General features: G+C 46.3%; 1 protein-coding gene across 1 annotated transcript in view; it reads right to left on the bottom strand.

The window, feature by feature from the left end:
* The window catches only part of HTRA3 (HtrA serine peptidase 3), a 241,653-nt gene extending 228,622 nt beyond the window's left edge, over positions 1-13,031 (bottom strand). Inside the window, exon 1 of the mRNA XM_086964137.1 lies at positions 12,001-13,031. Within this exon, the coding sequence (XP_086820263.1) occupies positions 12,001-12,436 (436 nt within the window). The 5' untranslated portion in view covers positions 12,437-13,031. The remainder of the gene's footprint in view (positions 1-12,000) is intronic.
* Positions 13,032-25,325: the final 12,294 nt, after the last annotated feature.

Here is a 25,325-nt window from a genome sequence, read left to right as displayed (position 1 = left end):
TTATCGGCTACATGTGTTGCATGCATGTATGGATAATTTGGTGTTGGGGTTATGAAGGCAGCTGTGTCTTGAGCTTGATTGAATAAACTTGAGTTTTCATCCGTTTTTGTTGTCAAGCTTTATACTTGTACTAGGGCTGGTGAAGTCCTCATATAGTAACCGTTAGACTTGGTCCTTCCGGCAGGTTCACCCCTGAACTTTTTGCCTATTAATATTACATAATTATAGTGATTTCTGGTCTTTGCGCACTTTGACACTGTGTCCCAGGAATGTATGATGAAACATTGCGCACCATTTCATCGCATGCTTTTACCACGCGATTATTACATCGCCAGCTTTTACATCGTAGGTTGTTGCAACGTCAATGCGTTGATTGCTATTGGCTAGTACATTACTTCACAGACTACGAAATCGCGCGTCCTGACAACGCGTTCTTTGTGTGCTACCAGTTTTTGTATTCTTTTGTCTGAATGCGTGATCCCGCCTCCAACCCCTGCCCCCCCGCGCTCTCTCCCTCCGTCCCCGAAACGCTAATTCTTTCCTTTCCATTTGTGGAGACATTCCCTTGTTGAGACTAGGGGTGGGTGGTGCACTTCGCTCCGCCGGTGGAGTTTGCAGAGTGTTGTCACTCTTCGAGTTTTTGCAAATACTCTGCCGCGTGCCCTCCCAAAGTTATGCAGCAGACTTCCTGTGGAGTCCTTCTGATGTAGGTTTGCTTGCCAGCTGTAGCCGCTCTCCTCTCTTTGGTGTGTGGTGAGTGCGGCGCTCTACCCACTGTTTCATCTCGACTTCGCGGGCCCCTTTCCATCTTGATGCGTACAGTTGTACTTGTACGTTTGAAATGGCAGATAAAGATAGAAGATGAGGGACAGAGAAACATCGACAACCGAGAGTGGAACAGGAGCCCTGGACATGACCTCAGGGGGAACCACCTGCATCTCATCGCTTAAGTTGCGGCCTTTACTAAACTTCTACAATGGCTGCTGTGGCATAGCGTCTTTAGTAGTTGTTTATGTGGAGTCCCTGTAGCTCAGCTCCGATATAGGGGCGGGACCGACTGCAGTCCAGCATGAGTATCATATAGCTGCTCATTGGTTCTCATTAGGATGGCAGGCACCCCACCCACTCCTGAATAGGAACAGTAACCAGGCATAGTCTCACAGTGTGTAATAACGACATGTTTTGAAAAGGGGCATCTGCCCAGCCTTCTTGTGACATCATTAATAGCCCTCCCCTTGATATCTTCATTGTTGTTGTTTGTAGTATTTTCTGGAAACAGGACTGTGGCACGCAATCTTCTGCGAATAGGAGACGGTCACATAAAGTAAATTTGTTTTTCTCTCCTCAATGACGTTTTTGTTTTAATCTGGGGTCTGCCCGTGCCAAGGCCCGGATATACTACCCTTTACTCCAGAATGAAGAAGCGCTACATTGCAGCTCCCGCTTCTAAGCACGTGCTAGTCTTGCTCTTCAAGCCGTGTCTCTGCAGCGGGCAGGTAAATCTCTGCGGCTGCAGCCCGAGCTCCGGATGCCAGGGCCTTTCCTAAATCCTGTCCATTTCAAGACACTGCAAACCGTCCCCCGAGCCTGTCTGTGCATGCTGTTCCTGTTACAGTAAGCCTGCTCAAACACTGCCTGCCGTTCGGTTTGCATTGCTGTGCTTTGTACAGCCTGCATCCCACACTCAAGTCTAAGAATAAAGCTATCTCCCACCCGCCCCTCCCCTGCATGACTCAGATACCGAGGGCACAGCCTTGCCAACTATCTGTTCTTCATCCATCTTTTCACCCATCATTCATCCACCCACCATTTCACACATCCATCCACCCACCCATCATTAATCTACCCACCATTTCACACATCCATCCACCCACCCATCATTCAATTCGTCCATTAACCCATCTTTCATCCATACACCCTTTCATCCATCCATCATCCACCCACCATTTCACACATTTATCCACCCAAACTTTCCTCCATCTACCCATCTATCATCCATCCATTCATCCACCCTCGCATCCATCCACCCATCATTCATCCACCCACCTTTTCCCACATCCATCCACCGGATCACTGAAATAATATCGAGGGACAAAATATCGACTTGCAAAAATATCGTGGACAAAATATCGACAGTCAAAATATCGAGTTTGTATCTACAAACAGGTAAGTACAAAAATATTGAGTACAAAATATCGTTTACAATAATATAGTTGTAAAAAATATCGACTTTATAAAAAACAGTGTTAAATTAAATTAATATTAAAATGTAATTACTAAAATATACTTAAAAATACTTACATTAACTTATAATAATTAAATAATAAATGAAAGTAATAAAAAATGTTTTACAATATTATTTGTTAAAACATATATATATAGTAACATACTATAATTAAATAAGATACTGAAAACTGACCCTGAACCCTAAAAATACCCCTTTACCCAAAAACCCAAAACTGACCCTAAACCCTAAAAATACCCCTTTACCCAAAAACCCAAAACTGACCCTGAACCCTAAAAATACCCCTTTACCCAAAAACTAAAAACTGACCCTGAACCCTAAAAATACCCCTTTACCCAAAAACTGAAAACTGACCCTGAACCCTAAAAATAACCCTTTACCCAAAAACTGAAAACTGAACCTGAACCCTAAAAATACCCCTTTACCCTAAAACTAAAAACTGACCCTGAACCCTAAAAATACCCCTTTAACCTAAAACTGAAAACTGACCCTGAACCCTAAAAATACCCCTTTACCCAAAAACTGAAAACTGACCCTGAACCCTAAAAATACCCCTTTACCCAAAAACTGAAAACTGACCCTGAACCCTAAAAATACTCCTTTACCCAAAATTAATCAATATTATTTAATTACCAATTAATTATTAATTAACAATAACAATGAAGTAAATATATTAGCACATTAGCTGTAATTAATTTAATAATTAATATTATTTTACCCCAATTAATTACTTTACAATAACACAAAATTATATATATTTTAAATTTACTCTAATTAATGTAATTAACTAATTACAATTAATAATTTACCAATTAATTACTAATAAAAAATATGTACTAAATTATATTAATTAATTAACTAATTAATATTAATTAATTATCAATTATTTATTAATTAAAAATATTTACAAACATATATTAATTAATTAATTATTATTAAATTACTTCCCACCCTATTCCCCTATAAACCCACAACCCGCTACAGAATTACATTACGCAATTATTATAAAAACAAAAGTCATTTAATAAAATATTTTATAACATTAAAACACACTTTTCAAACATATTATTACATAAAATACACTATAAAGTATTATATATTATTAAAAATTCGATATTTTTGCTATCTATATTTTATACAGTCGATATTACTTCACTTACCTTAAAAACGATATTTTTGTAGTCGATATTCTGTCCACTCGATATTTTGTCCAGTCTATATTTAAAAGTCAATATTATGTCCAGTCGATATTTTGGAGTCGATATTTTGTCTGTTCACCCCATCCACCTGCTCATCATTCATCCACCCACCCATCCTCCCATCCTTCATCCACCCACCTTTTCACACATCCGTCCATCCACCATTCATCCACCAACCCGTCTTTTTATGAGTTTATTTGGAGCGTACAGTCAATTTTGAGGGTGTATGTAAATGTAAATGTAAATTGATACTTGTATAGCACACTACTCACCCGCAAGGGTCTCAAGGCGCTTGTACGAATACCGCTGTGAAACCCATCCTGGCTTTCCCTGTGAGGCGTCCACTCCTGGGCACCCCCAAGGTGGAGGCCAGGCATCCTTAGCGTTGTGGGGGCCGTTGTGTAGATTAAGCAAGTTATTGCCCTGAGTTGCAGAGTGGGACTCCATGATTGGAATTGGCACCGAGGCGAGAATTATCAGGTCCGTGGAATTTTGAGCCCAAGACCCGCCGAGGCGGGGAATTGAACCCTGGTCCCGGACCAGACCTCTGCATCAGGGTCTGCCGCTCTAACCATTGAGCCACACTTCTCCATAGAATGCAGTCAGAGCGTGACAGCGCGCTTACTTTCATTGCTTACTAATGTACTTCCCCGTCTTTTTATAACTTTTTTTGGCAATAGACTGCAGTCAAAGCGTGACAGTGCACTCTTTTGTGGAGCGTGACAGTGCAGTCAATTTTACTTTTGTGCATTTGCTTACTTATATGCCAGTCAACAGTGCAGTCTTTTGTGGCAATGCAGTCCTTTTTCATCATTTACTTATGTACTTCCCCGACTTTTTATTACCTTTTTTTGGGTATAGAATGCAGTCGGAGCATGACAGTGCAGTCTTTTGTGGCAATGCAGTCCATTTTACATCGCGCTTACTTTTCCGTCTTTGTATAACTTTATTTGGAGTTGGAGCGTGACAGTGCAGTCTTTTGTGGAGCGTGACAGTGCAGTCAATTTTACTGCCCACTCTGCGTCTTCGTTTTATTATTATCAATTATTAAGGGTGCCACCCCATTTTAGAGGAGCCTTGGCGGGTGCCCAACCCGCTTCTACTTTTATTTTGACCACCGAGGGAGCCTACCCCTCGTGGTTCTACCGAAAGTCACTGGTCTGCGGCCTTCCTGACTGTGGGCAGGGCCGCCGGACGGAAGTGACGCCGCAAACCGGAAGCTGGTGCTGCATGGGGAGGACGGTAGCCTACCCCTACTTCCCCGAGTGGCCACGAGAAGTCCCGGAGCCTTGCAGGCTCCATTTGAAAAGTCCCGGTCCCGAGATGGGGGACTGGGTGAACACAGGCGCATGGAGGCGGGGTTCCCATGGAGAGAGAGAGCCCCGCCAGCGCCGCAGCTGATGTCCCATGGAGGGGGCGTGTGGCACATTGCCGGTGCCAGCCCCGTCGTGTATGCCAGGAGAAGCCTTCCCCCGCTGAGAGCCGGTAAGTTAAGACAGCCGGGGGCGGGGGGAAGGCCACATGATACCAGGGCCCGCAGTGGCGGGCCGGCCCGACGGCGGCCTCTTTTAGAGCCAGGGAGGCTCTTGCAAAAGGCTAAGTCACAAGAAGATGCATCAGTGTGGGTCCCCCCAGGCACCGGGTGGTGCCCTGTCCCAGAGCGGCCCCGGATGGCAGTGGGCCGCTCCCCCATAGAGCCCATTAGTTATTTATAGAGCCTAGAGGGCTCCAAGGTGCGTAATTATTTTCAGAGCCGCGTTGCTCCAGTGCATGGGGGCATGGTCACTTTTAGAGCCTGGATGGCTCTAACACTTCACATTAATTACTTTTAGAGCCTAGGTGGCTCCAATGGGTATACACCTGTTACAACGCAACTTTTACAACGACCTACTATTACAACGCAACTTTTACAACGCATACCATTACAACGCATTGCGCTGGGGGCGCTCTAGGATAGGGAATAAGTTTAATTTACTATCCAACACCTTCCCTAGTGTCCACGGGGACTGGAGTTGGAATAGTAAATTATACTTACCACTATCCAGCACCTCTAAGCGCTATGCGTTGTAATGGTATGCATTGTAATGGTAGCGTTGTAATGGTAGGTAGTTGTAATGGTATGCGTTGTAACATGGTACATCCCTCCAATGTGGGTCATACCTATTTTAAAGGCCCATGTCCTTTCCCCCAGAGTTCATTGGGGGACACATGTTTGTTTCTAGAGCCAGATGGCTCAGTTTGGCGCAATTTGTTTAAAGGGCTACTGAGAGCCCATGCCACAGTTGTGACTTTCCCAGCTGCCCAGAAAGTAGTGGGCAGCTGCACCATTTAGGCGCCATTTGAGAAAGAGTCCCTGAGGGGGACAGAAGTGGCACCGTAGTGCCAGGCCTTCCACAGCTGTGCAGCACTTAGTGCCAGCTGCAGCGTTTAGGCCTCCAGTTCATTGTCTTCAGCTGCCCAGCAGGTATTGGGCAGATGCAACGTTTAGGTCTTGGCGCAGTGGCGCAACCTGGACCTTCGCTGCTTAGGCAGCTGCCCTGACTCTGTGGACATAGGGCATTTGAGTCCCTTCCTAGATTGCCAGTTGGCCAGGGGGGTTGTTACATTTATAGGGCGCAGGCCCTAATGTGATTTATGTGCTAGATGTGAATTATGTGCTAATGCTTTGGGTGTTAGGGAATGTAATGTGTAGTGTATGTTTGGCGCACCCTGTTTGATGTCTCTAGATATGATTTTAGCATAGGAGGTTGTTTTACCTGTTTATGTTTATGTTAGGGAGATTTAGTTCACCTTGACCAAGTTATCTATTTTCACCAAGTGCTGATGCTGACAGTAGTCCATGTGGCCCTGTCAGGTGTACATTATCCCTTGTAAATATTTCCCGTGCCAGTTGGCACAATGTATATGATGTGATTACTATCTGATGTGTTTTGAGAATACAAAGACTATTTTTGATATAACCTTGTGTGGAGTTCCTTTTGTGGGGGTCCTGGGATGTTGTTGCTGGATGGGTGGCGTGCGCGAATGCTTTACACATTGCATCTGGGATCAGCCTTACTGCTCGTGTCACGCTACCAAGGGGGGTGAGCAGGGGTTATCTTTGGCGTGTAACTCCCTTGCCCTGACTAGAGTGGTGGTTTCTGCCTGGCTTTGGTGCAAGGCTCAGCCAACCAGAAATCCCATTTCGAACAGTAACGACTGGGACAAAGAGGTCCTATGAATGTGTTGTTACTTCAGTGGAGGATAGTAGGGAATGGTGGTGGGGTGCGGGGAAAGACGACGGGGCGTTGAAAATATATTTTTTTTAAACCGCACTTACCTTTTCTCTGTTGGCTATATCGCTCCTCTGCTTCTCTGCTTTTCCTGACTCCAGTCTAGAAAAAGCTGCAAAAGCTCCCGGGCACACAGGCTCCCCTGGGCCAATCACAACACTGCAATGGTCTGAGCACTCTGTATCGGCGCTCAGACCAGGATAGGGAGTCTATGCATATTCCCTACCAGGCTGTCTATTACAGCCTGGTAGTCATGCATAGTCCACTCCTCCTCCCACCCTGAGCAACCAGACCCGCCCCGCCCTAATAAGGTTATTATATTATCGTTTTATTTTACCCCTTTTAATTGCTCTAAAAGCAATGGGGCATTGCTCCTCTGCCTTAGTGTAGGAGCTGCCACTGCGTTACTTACCAGTACTCTTCATTACCATGATTTAGGTCCTCCTCATCCCAGTCATGTACCCTCCCTCCACCTATTGTTCTGTCTGGTCTTGTTACTAGCAGGCATGGTGGCAGGTGGGAGGGGCTTTTATAAACAAAACATGAAAAACAGACTAGCATGTTAAGAGCCTGTCTGGAGGCGGCGCCGCCTCATATAGTAATGACTGGGATGAGAAGGACATTAATCAGGGCAATGATGATTACGGGTAAGTAACGACACTTTTCCTGCTGCAATGGCAGGGAAGTCTAAATATGACAGACATGCAGCTGTTGAGGTCTAAATGACTTCCTTTGACTCCTATTACTAACCTGTTATGGAACAGTACTGCAGTACCTCCCAAAATATAACCTTTCCTAGTCACACATGTCCAGGTGCTTCAGAATCATGCTCTAAAAAAAAAAAGGAAACGCTGGTGCAAGGTCATTAAATTAGAGCATGAACTTTAGAGCACACTAGAACCAAAAGTGATTGCCTTAGCAAGTTGGAATCCTTCAGGAAGAACCTGAAAAGACTGCTGATAGGGGGAGTTCTCTTACAACACGGGCATATTAGCAATGCTTTGCGATAAATATCGCATAGCATGCTTAGCGAGCATCTTTTCATCGCCGGCTATCGCTGGATTACATCGCCGAGATAGCACATTATTAGCAACGGCTATCTCCACGGCAATGGAAAACCCAGCGATAGAGGCGAAAAGCGGGATTATAGCATGAATTACAGCGATAATAATCCAGCGTTAGGGGGGTGGCTCCTGATAGGCCATGGTGGTCTCAGCCACACAATCCACCCCCTCCCCCATTGAGTTAAAATTAAATGGACAAGTCAGGTTTTGAGCAGGTGTAAAAAACCTGTGATACCCGTGGTTAGAGAGACTTTCATCGTCACTAACCCGGTCCCAGGGTCGCATTGCTGATAGGAGATAGGTGTGTTTGTGAGTGAATTTCTGTTGTTTTCGAGGGGCACGTCTACTTTGCATGTCATTAGCGATAAATATCGCTGACATGCAAAGTGGCATGGGAAATGGTCGCTGTCACCGGAAAGCTGTCACTAACAGCTGTTAGCGACAGCTTGTTAATTGGCGATAATAATATCGCTGCTTTAGCTGCAGAAAGTGCTGCTAAAGCGACGTAACTGCCCTTGCTAATATGCTCCTACATTTTTTTAAACCTAAACCAAAGGCACCCCAACCCATCCATTAATGGAGCTAGGCCTTCATCATCAACACTCAATTCAGTCTGCCTTGGCTTCAAGGGACCCAAGTCGGCTTTCCCTTCCACATCTTGCAAATTTTAGCAGCGCTTACTAACAAAGGTAAAACAAGCACTAATAGGACTTGCCTTTTAATTCTATTGGCTTTGTCCGTGCAGCTTGTCACTGCTAGACAGCATCTGCAAAAAAAAGGTGCATTAATGCAACTGCTGTTACCAGTCACATTCGTAGTGAATGCATCACTACGCATGTGCGTACCTACAGAGTGACGTAGGCACTATTTTCCTAATATTTTCTTTATCAATCCAAGATGGCACAAGCAACATGGTCCGTAAATAAAAAAAAATGTTTTTTTTTTTTTTTTTGTTTTTTTAGGCAAAAATGAAAAATAGAAATAACAAAGGACCACTCTGTGGGGGCCAACAGAGGAATGGGTATGGAGATTAGATAGAGTGGAGGAGAAATGTGGCGCATGAGGGAGAAACAACACTGGGGCCAGGGATAAAAACACAGTAGAGAGTACAACACTGAGCTCAGGAGAAGTGGACTGAGGGGGGAGTAGAGTGGAGTGGAGTATCATAGTGTGGAGGGGTGTAGAATGAAAACGCATAGAGTGGAGGGGCATAGAGTGAAGTGGAGTATCTCAGTCTGTCGTAGAGTGGACTGGCATAGAATGGAATGGAGTGGTGTAGAGTGGAGTAGAACAAAGAGGCATAGAGAAGAGGGGCACCGAGTGAAGAGGCGTAGAGTGTAGGGGCATAGAACGGAAGGGCATAGAGTGGAAGGGCATCTGGTGGAGGGGGGTGGAATGGAGTGTCGCAAAGTGGAGTGGTGTACAGTGGTTTGAAGTGATGTAGAGTGGGAGTGGAGTAGAGTGGTGTAGAGAGTAGCAAATTCGAGCAGCGTAGAGAGAAGGGGCATAGAGTGGAGTGGCCTAGAGTGGTGGGGCATAGATCAGGGGCATAGAGTGGAGGGGCAAAGAGTAGAGTGGAGTGGTGCAGAGTAGAGGGGTGTAGAGTGGAGGCGCATAGAATGGAAGGGCATAGAGTGGAGAGCCATTGAGCGGATGGGCATAGAGTGAGTAGAGTGGCATAAAGTGGAGTGGAACAGCATGGAGTAGAGTGTCATGGGGGGGAGCAGAGTGTCAGAGTGGGGTACCATGAAATGGAGTGGAGTACAGTTGAGTGTTGTAGAGTAGAGTAGGGTGGCCTAGGGTGAAGTGGCATAGAGTGATGTACAGTGTCATAGAGTGTCTTAGAGTGGAGTGGAGTTGAGTGGAATATCATAGACTGCTGTAGAGTGAAATGAAGTGGAGTGGCGTAGAGTGGCATACAGTGAAGTAGAGTGACATAGAGTGGAGTGGCATAGACTGTCAGAGTAGAGAGACATAGAGTGGTGTAGCACAGAGTGGAGTAAAGTGTCGTAGAGTGGAGTAAAGTTCTGTAGAATCTAGTAGAGTGGAGTGACAAAGCATAGAGTGGAGTAAAGTGTTACAGAGTGGAGTGGCGTAGAGTGGCACAGAGTGTTGTAAAGTGGAGTGTCATTGAGTAGGCTGTTGTAGAGAGCAGTAGAGTGGAACAGAGTGGTGTGGAGTAGAGTGTAGTGGAGTAGAATGTCATAGAGTGTTGAGGAGTGGCATAGAGTGGAGTGGCATAGAGTGAAGCAGAGTGGCCTAGAGTGAAGTGGCGTAGGGCATTGTATAGTGTCGTAGAGTGGAGTAGAGTATCATAGAGTGGAGTAGTGTAGGGTGGAGTAGAGTGGAATGAAGTAGAGTGTCATAGAGTTGATTTTTATGGAGTAGCATAGAATGGAAAGGAGTAGAGTGCAGTGGAGTAGCGTAGCGTGAGGTGGAGTAAAGGGTCAGAGAGTAGAGTGGAGTGGATTGCAGTGTTGTAGAGGGGAGTGGCCTAGAGTGGAGTGGTCAAAAGTGGAGTGGTATAGAGTGGAGTAAAGTGTTGTAGAGTGCAGCAGCGTAGAGTGGAACGGATAACAGTGTCACATAATGGAGTGTTGTAGAGTGGGTGGAGTACAGTGGAATGGAGTGTCATAGAGTGAGGTGGTATGGATTGGAGTGGAATAGAATGTACTACAGGAAGTGGCATAGGATGGTGTTGAGTGTCAGAGTGGTGTACAGTGGAGTGGCATAGATGGAGTAGAGTGGAGTGGCGTGTAGTGAAGTAGAGTGTCATAGAGTGGAGTATTGTAGAGTGTCATAGAGTGGAGTGTCGTAGAGTGGAGTGGTGTAGAGTGGAGTGGCGTAGAGTGGAGTGGCGTAGAGTGTAGTGGCGTAGAGTGGAAGGGCATAGAGTGGAAGAGTTAAGTGATGTGTTTGTAGAGTGGAGTGATGCAGAATGTTGTAGAGTGATGTGTCATTGAGTGGAAGGGTGTGTGAAGTGGCTTAGAGTGGAAGGGCGAAGAGTGGAGTGACTTACAGTGGAGTTGCATAGAGTGGAGTAGAGTAGCGTGGCAGGAAGTAGAATGGAGAAGAGTGTCGTGGAGTAGCGGGGAGTGGCGTAGAGCAGAGGGGAGTAAAGTGGCATAGTGTGTCATAGAGTAGTGTTGTAGACTGGACAGGCGTAAAGTGGAGTAGAGTGCGTAGAGTGGAGTTGATAGAGTGGACTATTCATGGTGTGGTAGTGCTTTGCCATTACAGACAACACATTTTCAATTGAAATGACCATTACAGTTGCACAGACATACAGTTTTACTGATAAAAATATGCAGCGCACAAAAGACAATGTGTGGAAATGGCATCACCAAGTGTATTGATTTGTTTTGACCCCATTAAAATATATGTTTCAACTATACGTCAGAATTACAAAACAATTGACTTCATTTGTGCTATCCTAACTCTGATATATTCTGAAATATTTGCCTGATTCATTTACAGGCATTTAAATTGTGTTGCTTGCTAGAAGAAAAAACAACATCCTACAGCCTTTCCTCTCACATGGGCACCCAGAATGATTGTCACATATATCAGCTCACTTTGATGTCAGAGACAGAAAAGTAAACATCAAGCTCCCTCGGAGTCTGACATTTCACCCCTGTCTTTGAATGCACAGCAAATGTGACAAGATAAGAACAAAACTTAAAGGCCAGTCAACCGAAAGCGAGCACTTGTGTAAGAATACAGTAAATAGGCTATGCTCCACGGGAAGGACAAATACATGCTAGACAACCTAAAACAAATAAACCCAGCTATCAAATGTGATTTACAAATCACAAACCCAGTGGTGGTAAGCAATGTGTGGCATGCATTCCGAGGGAAGCTTTCTGAAAATGTCCTCAAGATATCTTTGTAAACCAGACAGCTGATCTGTCTAGCAGGCTTCAGCTTAAAAAACAATTGGCTATAATGTCACATATTTCTCTCTTGTTGTCCAAGATCCTCGTCATCATACGAATCCCTCTGCTGTCCATCCCACACTTCTCCGTCCCAAAATACCTGCCAGTTAACTAGTAAATGGTGGCCTAAAGAATAAGGTCCACTCAGACCGTAGTTAGTGGTATACTTTGGACCCACTTGTCCCCAGGTATAAGTCCCCATTATTAACATTTGGCAACAATACTAAGAGCAGATTGCAGATAAGGCCCGGTGCTGAAATAAGCCGGTGAAATGCGCGCCCTTACCCGATTCGCAGGCTCCCTTCTGCGTCTGGAGGATGGCGGGCAGCCCTTGCTGCAGCGCCTTGCGCGTCTCCACCTTCAGTTGGCACACGTTGTCGTAGGTCCGTCCGTCGCTGCCACACACCTTGGACGGCAGCTTGCACTGGCACACGCCCTTGGCCATGCGCTTCCCTGCCGGGTGCTTGCACTCCAGACTGTCCCCGCACGGCGGGTCCTCTTTGCGGCCACAGGCCTCCCCTTCACCTGCGGCGCAGACCAGACAGCAGTTGCAGCGGTCGGGCACGTAGCCGCTGGGGCAGCTGGGACTCGGGCATCTGGAGACATCACATCGCGAGGAGCACTTGCTGAGGCCTATCGGGTCCGCCGCCCCCTGCCCTGTGATCGCGGCCACAAGTAGCCACACAAACACTTTGGCATGTGCTGATTCCTGCATCGCCATTTTTTAACACTAAATAAATAAATAGAAAAAGTTACGAAAATTATAAAAGTTGTGCAGTTCTGTCTATCTAATGACCCTCTATTGTGCGGTTTTGTCAAAATAGTAATCCTAGAGATTAAAAGGGCAATTTTTCAAATCAAAAACAGAAGTGGAGTTTTCCTTCCTTCATGCAAGCGGCAAGTTCTCCGATTTGCAAATAATGTGCAGCACTCTTTAAGGGCTGTTCTGCACCCGTTAGCTGACGTGCTTGTTGAGAGCAATCCAAATTAAAACGCGATTTGGAGCAGGGCTAAAAAATGATGCATGCTTGCTTTGGAACACATAGCGTGCTTTCGCATCCCTGTGCTCATTGGCTGCCTCAGATTGTCATCGTAAACCGTTAGCCGGCTAGCAACCCTAGAAGCATGAAAATCAGTTCAAGTCGTGCAGACCCGGTTCGGTTTCAAGGCAGAGCTGAGTAAACATTGAATGGGCTTTGACCAGAGAGCTACAGCTGGGAAGGAACCTTGCTCCACCTCTCCAGCGGGCCGGCTGCGTGTCGCAGAGGCGTCCAGACGTCAGCTGCTCCTGCAGGACAGACAGCAGTCAACAGATGAGGGCAGCGCGCGCTCGCCGGCCCAGTTATACTGTGTGCGCTCCGTCTGCCTGCACTGAGTCACCGCTGGGCTCGTCTGGCTGCAGTTCGGGGCCAGAGCTTCAGGCACAACTGGCCCGTCTCCAATCCCAGCCCATCGAGGGCTGGAATGTGCTCGCATCCCCCTCCCCGGAGCCGCGCCGTTATCTGGAGGCCAGGCTGCAGTGGTGTGAAGCCTGACTGGCTGGGGTAGTCAAGTGTGAAAATACCGAGCGCTGTTCCCAAATCAAATGTCATTTTCCCTCGGCACAAAAATGCACGGGAAAAGGGTCTAACCCACAAATAAATGCAGGGTGGCATCGAAACACAATCCATGTGTTTTTTGTGCTTAACTGAAAAACCTTGGGCCTTTCTAAAAGTGGTCCCCTTCTGGAGGCGCACGCAGATGTGGCTTTTTCTATTGCTAAAAAACATCAGCACAACATATGCGTTTGAACTTAGAGACCGTTCTCCACATGTTATTACTCTTTTAAAAATGTTCCATTACCTCGAGTTCAGTGTGCCTACGCCCTTATTCATTCCTTAATCTGGCCCTATGAGAATACAAAAACAAACATGACGTCATTAATTCTCAGTCAGTTCATGAACGTGCATTCTTCGAACCAAACCGACTCCATTTTATTTTACCAAGCTGTGTTTGTTTTCATCAGTCAAGCACGTCATTTGTTTTGCATTGCCTGTCGCTGCAAATAAAGCCATGGATTAAAAAAAGTTGTAATTTCTGCGTATCCTTCCATAAACCAAAACCCGACGGTATTTCACTGTATAGAATTTCTCCTGGCACGCTTTTAAAATATCCTATACAAATGTCTGTAGTTCTCTGGTTCAATTCTGTCTGAAAAGTCATCCAAACACAGGTGCCAATCGCGCAAACCATGGTAGCACCGTGCTGCAGAAAAGCCCATAATACCCCGATAACTTTAAATCCTGCCATGTCACACGACACTCTCCATGTCAAAGTAAACCACACGAGAGGATGTACCAAGTAGTCACACCAGACGACAACAACCAACGGAAGGCAAAGTGCAGGAACCACATCCAATAAATAACAAGCAGCATGGAGAACAAAGTTAACAAATCACTTGCCTGAAGTGGCAAAAACTGACACCCTCCCCAAAGGAGACACATAAAACAGGATGTGGTTGTGGGACAACAGGACGGTGTACCGGAAGTGAATTGCCTAGCTGCTGGATGGGAACCCACCTTGCCCATAAGGCTGTGACATGGAAGGCAACTAGGTTGTAGTGATTTCTGTTTTTTAACAATGCCTACGTTTCAGTGTTATGTGAACTATTGTCATTCTGTTAGTTCCATAATGCCCTGCGTACGTATAACTTATGATTAGTGCATGGCGGTGCCATTTTGTGCAGTAAACAAATGAGTTTACTTCAGGCCAAAGAAAGAGATAACCAGAGTAAAGCTATCGGAGTGATGATAAACAAATGTAAATCGAAAAATATCAAACTATGAGCCCCATGTAAGAACACATTTACGATCGCAAAGCTTGTGAATGCCAAAAACAGGAGTTTTTGCTAGGTATGATGTGAACACAAGCCTTTTGAGAGTTGGAAAAGTCACAATGAATCACAAAATGGGGTTTGAGATATATTCCAAATCAAAAACTGGAGGGGCATGAAAGGGGCGCCCGTCCCCCTATTTTTGAGTTGCAATGGGATTTAAGCAAAATGTGTGACTGCAGCTGTCTGGAGAAACTATTGATCAGATACTGGTCCCCTGAGTTGGGGTGGTCGCTGGGTGGCAGCGTCCCCTTTGAAAATCTTGCTAGGGGGCCTCGAGTGAAGCAGACAGTGGTCCAAGGAACACCGAATGCTCGTCACAGTGTGTCTTCCCTGCATATCAGGTTTTTTTTATAAAGCGGCATGTGTCACTTAAAAATAGCACTGATGTCTTTAATAGACACAGGCTGCTTAAAAAACACGTTGACAGGTTGTAACTAAAAGTGAAGGTATGTCATCCATGGCCCAGGATGTCTGTTGTCCCTCGTCGGCCACCATCCATGCATTCACATTAATTTGTAAAAGCTCGATAAATGCGACCTGCTTCCTTTACATTAATGAAGCAGGATCTATTGCAACCCTCTGCGAATACCCATTTTGCAATGTGGCTGAATACTACTTCAAATGCTGGTCAGGTCAAGATGTAGGTGTGTAGTTTGCACCCACTGTTTGTGCCCTGCATACAATGTAAAGCCCTTGGTCACTTCGAATGAGGGGGTGGATAGCAATTCAAACGCAACCATTTGCTTGAATTGCAGCCCAGCCAAAAGTGTGTTTAAAATGTGTGGATTGATTATAAACCGCTGAGCTGTACCAGTGGAAAAGGCGCAGTAACTGAAACTCTTTACACAGTCGAGAATGGGGGTTCTGTAAACTTCTGCTCTCATTTCTTGACGGCGTGAAGAAGGGTTTCCATAACATTTCCTTCCACAAATAAACCCTTTCAGGGTGGCTAAGAAGCAACGGAGCCCACCGCAGTCTCGGCCCCTCCATGTGCACCACCGGCCCTCCCCGGAGCGCGTCTACAGACCCACACCAGCCGCACTTGTGTGTTCTTCCTGTCTTGAGTTGTAATAAAAATAAACCGCGCATACAAAATTGCCGTTTTACTCTTGGAAGTGTGCATGAAGGAGATTGGACTAAATATTTGCACTACGCACTGGAAGCAAACAAATACAGCCATCAAGTCGGCCTGAAAGTGACCAAGTAAATATTTTAAAAGCTTCAGCAATTTCTGCAAGGAGGTGAGACTATGCCCCTGACTGGGGACGTTTACGGCTTGTGACCTTTCAAGAATGTGACAAGTTCATTTACACAACCTTTGTCAGACACTGCTCGCTCAGGAATTTGGAATGAAATGACAGCCTGAAAGGAAGAACTAACATATGCATTGTAAAGTGCAGCTATTTACAATTTAATACATTTGTACTGGTTGCCTTAATTTACATGGCATCAGACACTATAAGCGTCATCTACTTCAAGACTTTTCAGGCTCCTTTGCACTATCTTTCCAGTAAAAGTTTTCTCCTCCCTTCTTTTGTAAATGTAAATGTATTGTAAATTGATACTTGTATAGCGCACTACTCACCCGCAAGGGTCTCAAGGCGCTTGTACGAGTACCGCTGTGGAACCCATCCTGGCTTTCCCTGTGAGGAGTCCACTCCTGGGCACCCCCAAGGTGGAGGCCAGGCATCCTTGGCGTTGTGGGGGCCGTTGTGTTGTGGAGATTAAGCAAACTATTGCCCAGAGTTGCAGAGTGGGACTCCATGATTGGAAGAGGCCCTGGTCCCGGGCCCTGTTTGTGACTTCTTTCTTTCAGCATCCGTTTTTTGGTGCCAATCACTTCAGCCATCCCTTTGGAAGACGGAGGCGCTGTGTCTGGGCCTCCATATCTACCTGCCGTTTCTGCTTGCCTGCTCTTGGGCCCCGTTCCAGGATTAATCCCGAAGGTGGCTTCCTCATTGATGAGCCAATTTCTCCTGAGATGGTTCTCCATGATGCTCTGGATGTTTGTTGGCCTCCGGTAACCGGTTTGGCTTGCACAGTGGCTATAAACTAATAAAACAGCATTCTTGTGAACTATGAGCCAGTTTGGGATGGTCTCTCGTTGTTCTTTACTAAATTGAAGGTGGCTGCTATGCGTCTTCTCAATGGTCAATAGTTTGGTGGAGCTATTGATCTGGAGGATGTGGTGGTTAGATCCGCCAAGGGCATAGTGCCCTATTGGGCAGAGGCTCTGGGTGTGGTGAATTGCTGTCGATATCTGTACAGATTATACCTGGGCACCCCCTCCTACGTTTACCTCCCATTCTCAGGATTCAGCAAGGTACAAGGAGTCCGAGGACTGCTAAAAGAAAACATATGTGGCATATTCCTTCAAGGCTGTGGGGACTGGACTATGGTGGCTGGAGCACCATGATTACTAGGCAGTGATGTAGCACACATTTTGTTCTTTCATTTGTAGTGCTGCATCATAATCACAAGTAGTCCACACCCGCATATGTTCCTTTGTTGTACTAATGTGTGACATTAGAACGTGAACAGTAATAATGTGAATTGTGGGGTGTTAAGGGTTATTTTCATGTAAATGTGTGAATATTAATGTTGAAATCACGTGTTTAGCTGAAGACATTAACGTGTAGAATTTGCACAATCTGCTGACAATTATTCACATATTTGATGTGCTTATGTAATGTACTAATTTAGAAGTGCTCAGTTAAAAGTGTACATTTTTATTGTAATATTCGTGAGGCCTGTGTGCTATTCTCTTATGTTGGCGAATTTCTGCAGGCCTGAAATGCATTTTCCCTGGAAGCTCTTGCATTAGATTCAATAGTTGAATTTCATGTGCACGTTAGATTTGTTCTTTCACACGGTTCTGTTGCTGATGGAAGATTCATCCTTCTTATTTAGAATAAAGTATTTGTATTAGGAGTTGGGTTGAAGGAGAAGAGGATACATTGAGCTTTGATACTGATAATGGAGAACTGTTGTACTTTCTCATCGGAGCAGGCCTGGGAATCAAGGTCGTCTCGCCAAGGCTTGGGAGAATCGCTGCCTAATGGAAAGTTACCTACCAGGAGGTGGCCTGACTGGATGGTGTGATGTTGCAAAGCATCGTGGGATACTACCTGTGGTATTGATGTATTGTAACTAAGGAAAGTGTCCGGGGACTTCTGCCTTGCCTTGAGAGAAAGAGCATCTTAGAATGAGCTCTGTAGCTTTATGCTACTTAATCCAACTGATGTGAAGAGACTTCTTATGAAGGCTTCACACGCTGACACCTTAAAGGGTCTTGCCTTGGGAAATGCTATGCAGGGATGTCATGCTAGTGGTAGATTAATGCTTTATATCCACGAACTTCCAATGAAAGAGAATCTTGAAGTCTGCTTGATCATCTTTTGTATCCTGATTATTGAACTAATTATCCTGTTGTGGGGATGGGCCTCCGCAAGGCCTACCAGTGCTAGGGGTTCTTCCTTCTCTGCACAGAGTCCTCAGACCATAGAATATAAGTTGGTACAGAAACGGTAATAGAAAGTACAAAGTTTATAAACCTCATGAGGTGGAACTACATTCACACAGCACCCTTCGGTAATGTATGAAGTAGCACACTGAATGGAAGGAGCTTGGTCCTTTTATACCCACACATGTAAAAAGGGGTTCAAAGACAACCAGTAACCAAAGACCCTTTTATGTTGCCCGGCGGTGTCGCCTCTATGACCCACCAATATTAATCAACGAAGAAGCAGGCGCTGGAGACTGGAAGGCAGGAAACGAGGATTTTATTCTCTCCGGAGGAGAACACATCAATTCAGACAGCAAGTATCATCACGAGGTGCTCTAACCACATTTCTGAGGCCTGGCCTCTTATACTAGGGTTTATGACCTTTATTGCACGTAGCACATTCTCGCAACACTTTGATATTTTGAAAGAACATCCTCGGAATCTCCCCTACAGGCCCGTTCCCACATACATTTACTGTTGAATTCCCCACCCCGGTCACAACAGGTGATGATTGTCACGCAGCAGGGCATTCCGCCGATTCACGGAATGCATGGGGTTGATCGGATCTCATAGGGTGGGGGCTTTGATCGGCTCGAGGGTCTTTTGATGGGGAGGGGAAGCTTCCTACTGTACGGGGTAATAAACAGTATCCGCAGGGCCAGGTGGCGGCCTGGGAATAAGGAAGACAAACGGGGACACAGGAAAAGGGGGTTTGCATCAAAAGGATCTGAGACCATGAAAGGAATGAAGGGAGGTGTCGCGCTGGGAACAGGATGGGATTCTGTGGCGGAGCTGCGCTGACGAGGGGTTTATGACCCAAGGCATGAGAGAGCGGGGGTTGTCAACGTGCGGGGGATGTTTGCGAGGTTAGGAGAGAGAGAGAGAGACGCGCTGGCTATCAGCGAGGGGCCGGGAGACCATGATGCTCAAAATGGCTGCTGCCTATGCGCAAGGCAGGTGAGAGTGGGAATGACCGGTGTGGGGGGGTCTTACGTGAGGGTGATTCTGATCGTGACGGCTAAAATATGGCAGATGTGCATGACGGAAAGTGTGGCATCGGAGAAAGGCAAGATGGCGTAGATAATGTTCACTAAACTGTATTGATTTTCCACAGTCCTCCCTTTAACATTTCCAAGACATCTTGCTGGCCTATTTCCTATCTATACCTATTGCAGCGGTCATAAATAAGGGAGAGGGGACTTAGGCAAATGAACTGTACATAAACATCACATTATAACCATCACATCATCTAGTAGGTGGGTTCATCGTTAAGTTGGTTGCAGAAAAAGTCATCGTAATGCAATATCAGACTAGAATTATGTAGCGAGGGCGTTGGGTACAGATCATAGATACTTATAGTCATTTGGAATAGGAACTGGTAAGTTATCATATAAGTACGTCCTTTTTGTACTCGGCGAGAGCATAGTCAGTCAAATGGTGGTTGGGAGAGAAATGAAATAAAAATAAAAATCAGAGTTCACAGTGTCTTTGTCGTCTTCTGTTGGCACTGTTAAGCACCCGGATTACAATTCGTTCTGTCAACAGGAATGTTCATGTGGATTGAGCCGTTGGAGGTCTGCGGGCAGGGGTACATTTTGTTTTGTTTCGCCAGACCTCATAGGAGAAATGCGTTACGGTTTTGGAGCAGGTGCATTTTCTTCCGTGACCCAGAGCATAGTTATTAGGAGGCAGAGGAAGGATTGTGATGAAAAGTGCGATTGTCTTTGAGTTGTGGGGTCTGTTTGTTTCTTGAGTCTCTGTGGTGGGTATTTCCTGTTGCTTCCATCATCATCGAGGCGTTCAGCAGCGGGTAGAACCACATACTTCGTTCATCCTCTCTTTAGGGGCGACCCTTGGTGGAGTTCTAGGTCACCGTTCTGAGATTAACATAGTTCGTGGTCTACTTAGTCGGAGCTCCCTCCCTTTTGACGCAGGGAATACCCTTCTCTGGATAGCTCAGTAGGATTTGGAGGAACTTGGAAGTTCAGGTGGAGAGGTGTGTGTGTGAACAGTCCTTATGGTAGGTCGGAGGAGGAGGGGATGGAGCAGGGCCAAGTCGGGAACAGATCAGGGGGACGGAGAATTTGAGACAGGCGGGTCCATAACCAGGTTCAGAGAGCGGGGACTTTTTGGCACACGTCGATCATAGGGCAGGGGCTTCAGGTCAGCCCTTTCCTTAGCTTTGTCTGAAACAGTGCCTCATCCTGCGACTCTTTACTGCTGTGTTCTCGCCTTGGCCTCCGTTGCTGAGGTTCCACGATCCGCAGTCAGGCCGCGTGCTCCCACATCCGGTCTCTTTTCTCCTCCGACAGTGGTACCCTTAAATGAGTTTGAAAAGACAGTCTTTAGAGATTTTGCAGAAGAAGGTAATTACATAAATCTATTTCTCTCCCAACACCAAGCAACTGGGGTAAACACCCGCTACATTTGAAATTTGCAGTCAACGTATAAACAATTGATGATGGGTTTGCTGGATTTCCTACAACTTCCCTTTGTGGCTAATTCTTTGGCGTTTTGTTGGTTATCACATTCATTTGTCGTGGTATGAGGTCTGGTACCCATTCATTGCATTCGTCTATTACAGTAGATGTCAGTTCTTCTGGTAGAGACCCATTTCCCTAGTACGAGTCTTGCAAGGCTAGGCCGGTCTTCAGGGCTTTGTTATCTTACGAAAAAGTGCAACGTGCTATTCACCATAGTCTGATAGGCATCCTTCTGAGGGATGAACATAGGCTAAACGACTCTCCATTACATCAAAACATCCTATTTTCAACATGGTTTACTGCAACAAGTTCTTTCGGTTTTCGATCTAATTTTAACTTTGCACACATCTTTCTAACTTTCTATATAAATTCTCGCAACCTGGTTACTACAAAAACTCGGGGGGGGGCTTGCGATCATTATTAAACTTATCCTGGGGGCGGGTGGGATCTTATGGGAAACGATAGGAACACGGCGAATTGGAGCAAGGGGCGTTTTTCAGATTCTCGTTCAGGGCAGCTGATACCAAACTGGGGGCATTTTGGGAAGACGGGGGTGTCTCGATCATTTCTTACTGCTTGGGGTATGGAGACAATTTGGAATGGGGAAGGTCGCATTACCACAGACACATTTTTATCATAGAAGCCACTGACAAATAGTTCCCTGACTGTGGGTCAAATTTAGGGAACCTTAGTCGTCTTACCTGTCCCTTTCCTTATGGCCGATTTAAATTTCATCCATATTTAGCAGAAAAGGAGAGGTAGTAACGTGGTATCGATACAGTTTTATTTAGGACGAATTTGTGCAAATACTTGTGGTATTTGGGGCCAATCAGGAGGTGCACCAGGTTCGCCAATTAGGTGCCCGTCGCTAGGAAGAGGGAAAGTGTGGAGGGGTGAAAGAGAGAGAGAGAGAGAGAGAGGGAGAGAGAGAGAGAGAGAGAGAGAGAGAGAGAGAGAGAGAGTAACAATAGGCCAAACAGTACACGTGTGACATGGAGAATGACCGTGTATTGTTTGGGCTATTCAGTGCGTTACCCAACGTTAGTCGTTTCGGGTCTGTGTTAGGATGTAGAAAGCATGCAGTTTTGAGACGGAAGAGCATTAGGTCAGGTACAAAAAGGTCGCGCATTGGGTAGGGCGTCTTTTTGTGTCGTCTTGCAGCGTTAGTCCGTTTTCATGCATCGGACGTGACGCGGCTCCAGATCCCTTACGATACCCTAATCGGGACTCCAATGTAACCTGCAGAGGGAAAAAGGAGGAAAAGGGAGGGGAACAACATTCGAGCACATCAAATGTACGGGCACGAAAGTCCTTTACTTACCGCATACTCGTACTTATCTCCTTGGGATATAATCCCTAGGGTCTTGGTTTCTGGAGTCAAGGGGGCGGACAGTGTGATAGGTGGTTCATGGGGGGGTTCGAGGATGACATTATGGATCGTGTGTAGGGAAACGTTAAAAAGAGGAATCAGAGGTGCCTAGCGCGAGGTACCCGGTTTTGTAGATGTATCTGGCCATCGGGATCCTTAAATCATTCCCAAAGCTGTGATGTTCTAAGGCATATCAGTTCTTCGGTCAACCCTGTCCCTTAGTATTTTCGACCACCATACCTTTATAACATTTTAACAATCACACCGCATTACTTTACCCATTCTCAGAAGTCGAGGTCCTTCTTCATACGTTAGTTCACACATCTTAGTTGCATATTTTGGAGGCAGCGTATCATACCTTTTGATTCGATCATCAATTCAGGGTCGAACAACCATTTCTCAGATAAAAAAAAAGAGCAGAACGGTTGTGCACAGGAAAAGCCCTCCCACCAATCCCCACATTTACAAAAGCATGTGATGCCTATTCATAGTTTGGAAAACCTTTATTTGCATAATCGTTCAGTACGTAAAATGTGAGAGCGCAATCATATTCTGGTCGGACATGTCGACGATGGAAGCACATACAGTAGGGGGGTTATTTTGCGGCACAAGAACATGTTAAAAAGGCCTAATTAATTATTTGCAAGTAACTAAAAACGTTTCATTGCGTGATGAGGGATCAGGGGCATTTCAGTCCATAAATGGAAACACAGTCAAGCTCATTGTAATCACATTTCCTAGATGTATACCGTGGGTGTGCATCATAAGCGACGTTATGTACCAGTTAAAATAAATATCAAAATAAATCGTTCATTGAAATCAACATTTTTACGGGACCCCTGTCAAATGTTCGTCAAGTGAACCCTCCTCCCTTTTTCATCAAGTGCGCAAAGGTTCGTATATAAATCTTAGTACATCAAGTTTCAGTGGCTAAGGAAAACCACGAGGCATCTGTTAGTTCCTATTGATACCGGCGCCATTTTTGGGCGAAGCCGGTTTAGTCCGGAAGTAGCATCAGGGGCAAAAATGTCTCCGACGATTTGGCGGTTGGACCAGGGTCCCTTTCGGCAGTTCAAAAAAAACTGTGCTAACAGAGGGGCTGGTGGTGTGGGCCGTCAATCAAGAGAGGGAGGGGGGTAGAGTCTTTCTTACCGGGTCATGTTGATGTTCAGCCGGAACTTACTCGAGTTCGTTAGCCCATAATGTTCCTGGGTGGTTCAGACGGAAGCTGATGCAGACACGAGAGCACCGCCATCTTGTTGCTGTGCCGTGGTTATTTCATTTGTGATCAATGCAGCTGTTCCCCACCGGAAGTCTGAAGGGGCTGAGGGCTCTTGGGACTTTGGTAGAATCTTCAAAGGTGAGGGGATGTTTGTCGATGGTGGGGGCTTGCGCCCAGGTGGGCAAATGCCCGAGTTGCAATTTCGGACAAAGTTACTCCAGAGGCCTAGACCCGCCTTCCGAGGGCCCAGACGCCATTTTGAGACCCTGCGGCAGCCGCCCTCCGTCGTATCTTTCAGGAGTGGAAGAAACTTCTTGTGGCGAAAATGACAGAACATCATGCTGTTGGAGCAGGACATTTTGGTTCGGGGCGCCAGGGTGCAGCAGTGGAGCCTTCATCTGGGGAGGTGAGGGAGGCTCGTCCGTGCCGCCTCCCTCTCCCGGCGCATCCTACGCCGTCCCTTCGAATCAGGGGTGCACATGATGACCACCCTACACCCTGATTCCGACTCTTGGGGGACCATTGTACGTCCGGTGCTATTCAGGTATGCCCGTCGGACATTGTATGTCCTGTGCTGCGAAAATATACCAGCCGGACATTGTAAGTTCTGTGCAGCGCAGGTATATGGCCGTCGCCCGGCTGGAGGACATCGGCGCCGGACCAGGGCAGGGAGGCCTCCTACCTGCGGAGGCGGGAGAGGGCTCGTCCGTGTCGCCTCTCCCTCCCCGCCCACCCTGCATCCGTTCGATGGAGGAATTCGTGATGGCCGGACCAGGAGATACGAGGGAGGGGGTCATTTGCATCCGCCCCCTCCCTACTCGCGGCCCGGGGGATGCCATCCCTGGAAGGGTAGTATGGAAAGACCATTTCATTGCCTGCTTTGTGGCGCCTCCGGTACCTTCTCGCCGGTGATCTCTTTTGGTCCATGGCTGCTGGCAGGCCCCGCCCCACACGTGCTATGTGTTTCAGGTGGGCGGGACCATCGAACTGTTACATTTCGAGGACTTCCGGAGTGAGCATAATATGTTTTGTATTTCTCCTATTAGTACAGTTTGTTTTAGAGAGAGTTCTACTAGTTATTCTATTTACCGTTGGTTGTGTGTTTTCTTTACAGTAATTAAATCCTAAGTTATATAATAGACATTTTTGGCTTCCTTGAGTCCTTTCTCTAACGGGGGTTGTTTACACTGGCCTGTAATTGTGTTTGTTTTTCAGAGTGGGGGGGGGGGGCAACAGAGAGCAATCAGTCCCAGAACTCTAACATGTCGTTAAAATTGGTCTGACGAAACCTATGCCATCGAGCATAATCAAACGGGGTGGTTCTATCTGTTCCGTCTGCACTAGTCTGATTGGTTTTTATCTCGCGCCTTTTCCCTTTCCGCCGGCCTGTTCTTTCTGTCGACCCTTCGTTCTTACCTATGCTCTGCAGAGTCGGGCATTGGGCTTTCCAGTGCCCGAGGCGTCTACAGAAAGCACATTGGTTTTGTTTTAAATCTGTTCGTCCTGTGCATAGTGTCGGGGGATTACTTTCGGGTCGTCGCGTCCCGGGGTTGTCCTGTCGACACATCCCTTTATACCGTTCCCTTTTCATGTCTACTCCTCGGAGCTGTGCCATCGCTGGCCCTTCCCTTTGCCTACTAGACGTTTGGAGGGTCGTCCGCCGTGTCCCTTCACCTTTTCTGAATTCGTCGCTTTCCCTTCGTCGTGTGGCTTCTTTGCGCCACATACCGAGACTATCGAGCATAATAGGTGTTGTTTCATTCCTACGAAGGGCTATTTCTACCGTTTCTATTTTGTCAAGATCGAAGGATCCTCTCAGTGGCCACTGACTTTCTCGATCCCTTTTCGTATAATTATGCCACAGCTCACTATAGGCTATAGCGAACAATCCATGCTTCATGAACATGTCCTTATTAGGGGTGCCTTCCAGCGGAGCCGGATGGTTCATCTCTAATAAGCGGTCCGGGCTAAACAGGCTACTAACCAGGGGGGAGAAGACAGGCATGACGGATCACAATGGGATAATAGTCAGCACTACCTATCTTATCACTGCTTGCAAAGACTAGACAGAATATTTCTATTCTACGTTGTTTGCAGGTAGTGAATACCTCATGAACCAATCTTGAGCAATCAATGTTAGGTCAAAAATAAAAAAT

Source organism: Lissotriton vulgaris, chromosome 3_2, assembly GCF_964263255.1.
Source record: "Lissotriton vulgaris chromosome 3_2, aLisVul1.2, whole genome shotgun sequence".
NCBI lineage: Eukaryota > Metazoa > Chordata > Amphibia > Caudata > Salamandridae > Lissotriton > Lissotriton vulgaris.
Note: the sequence above shows the minus strand (reverse complement) of the source record. Positions and strands in the feature narration are given on the sequence as shown.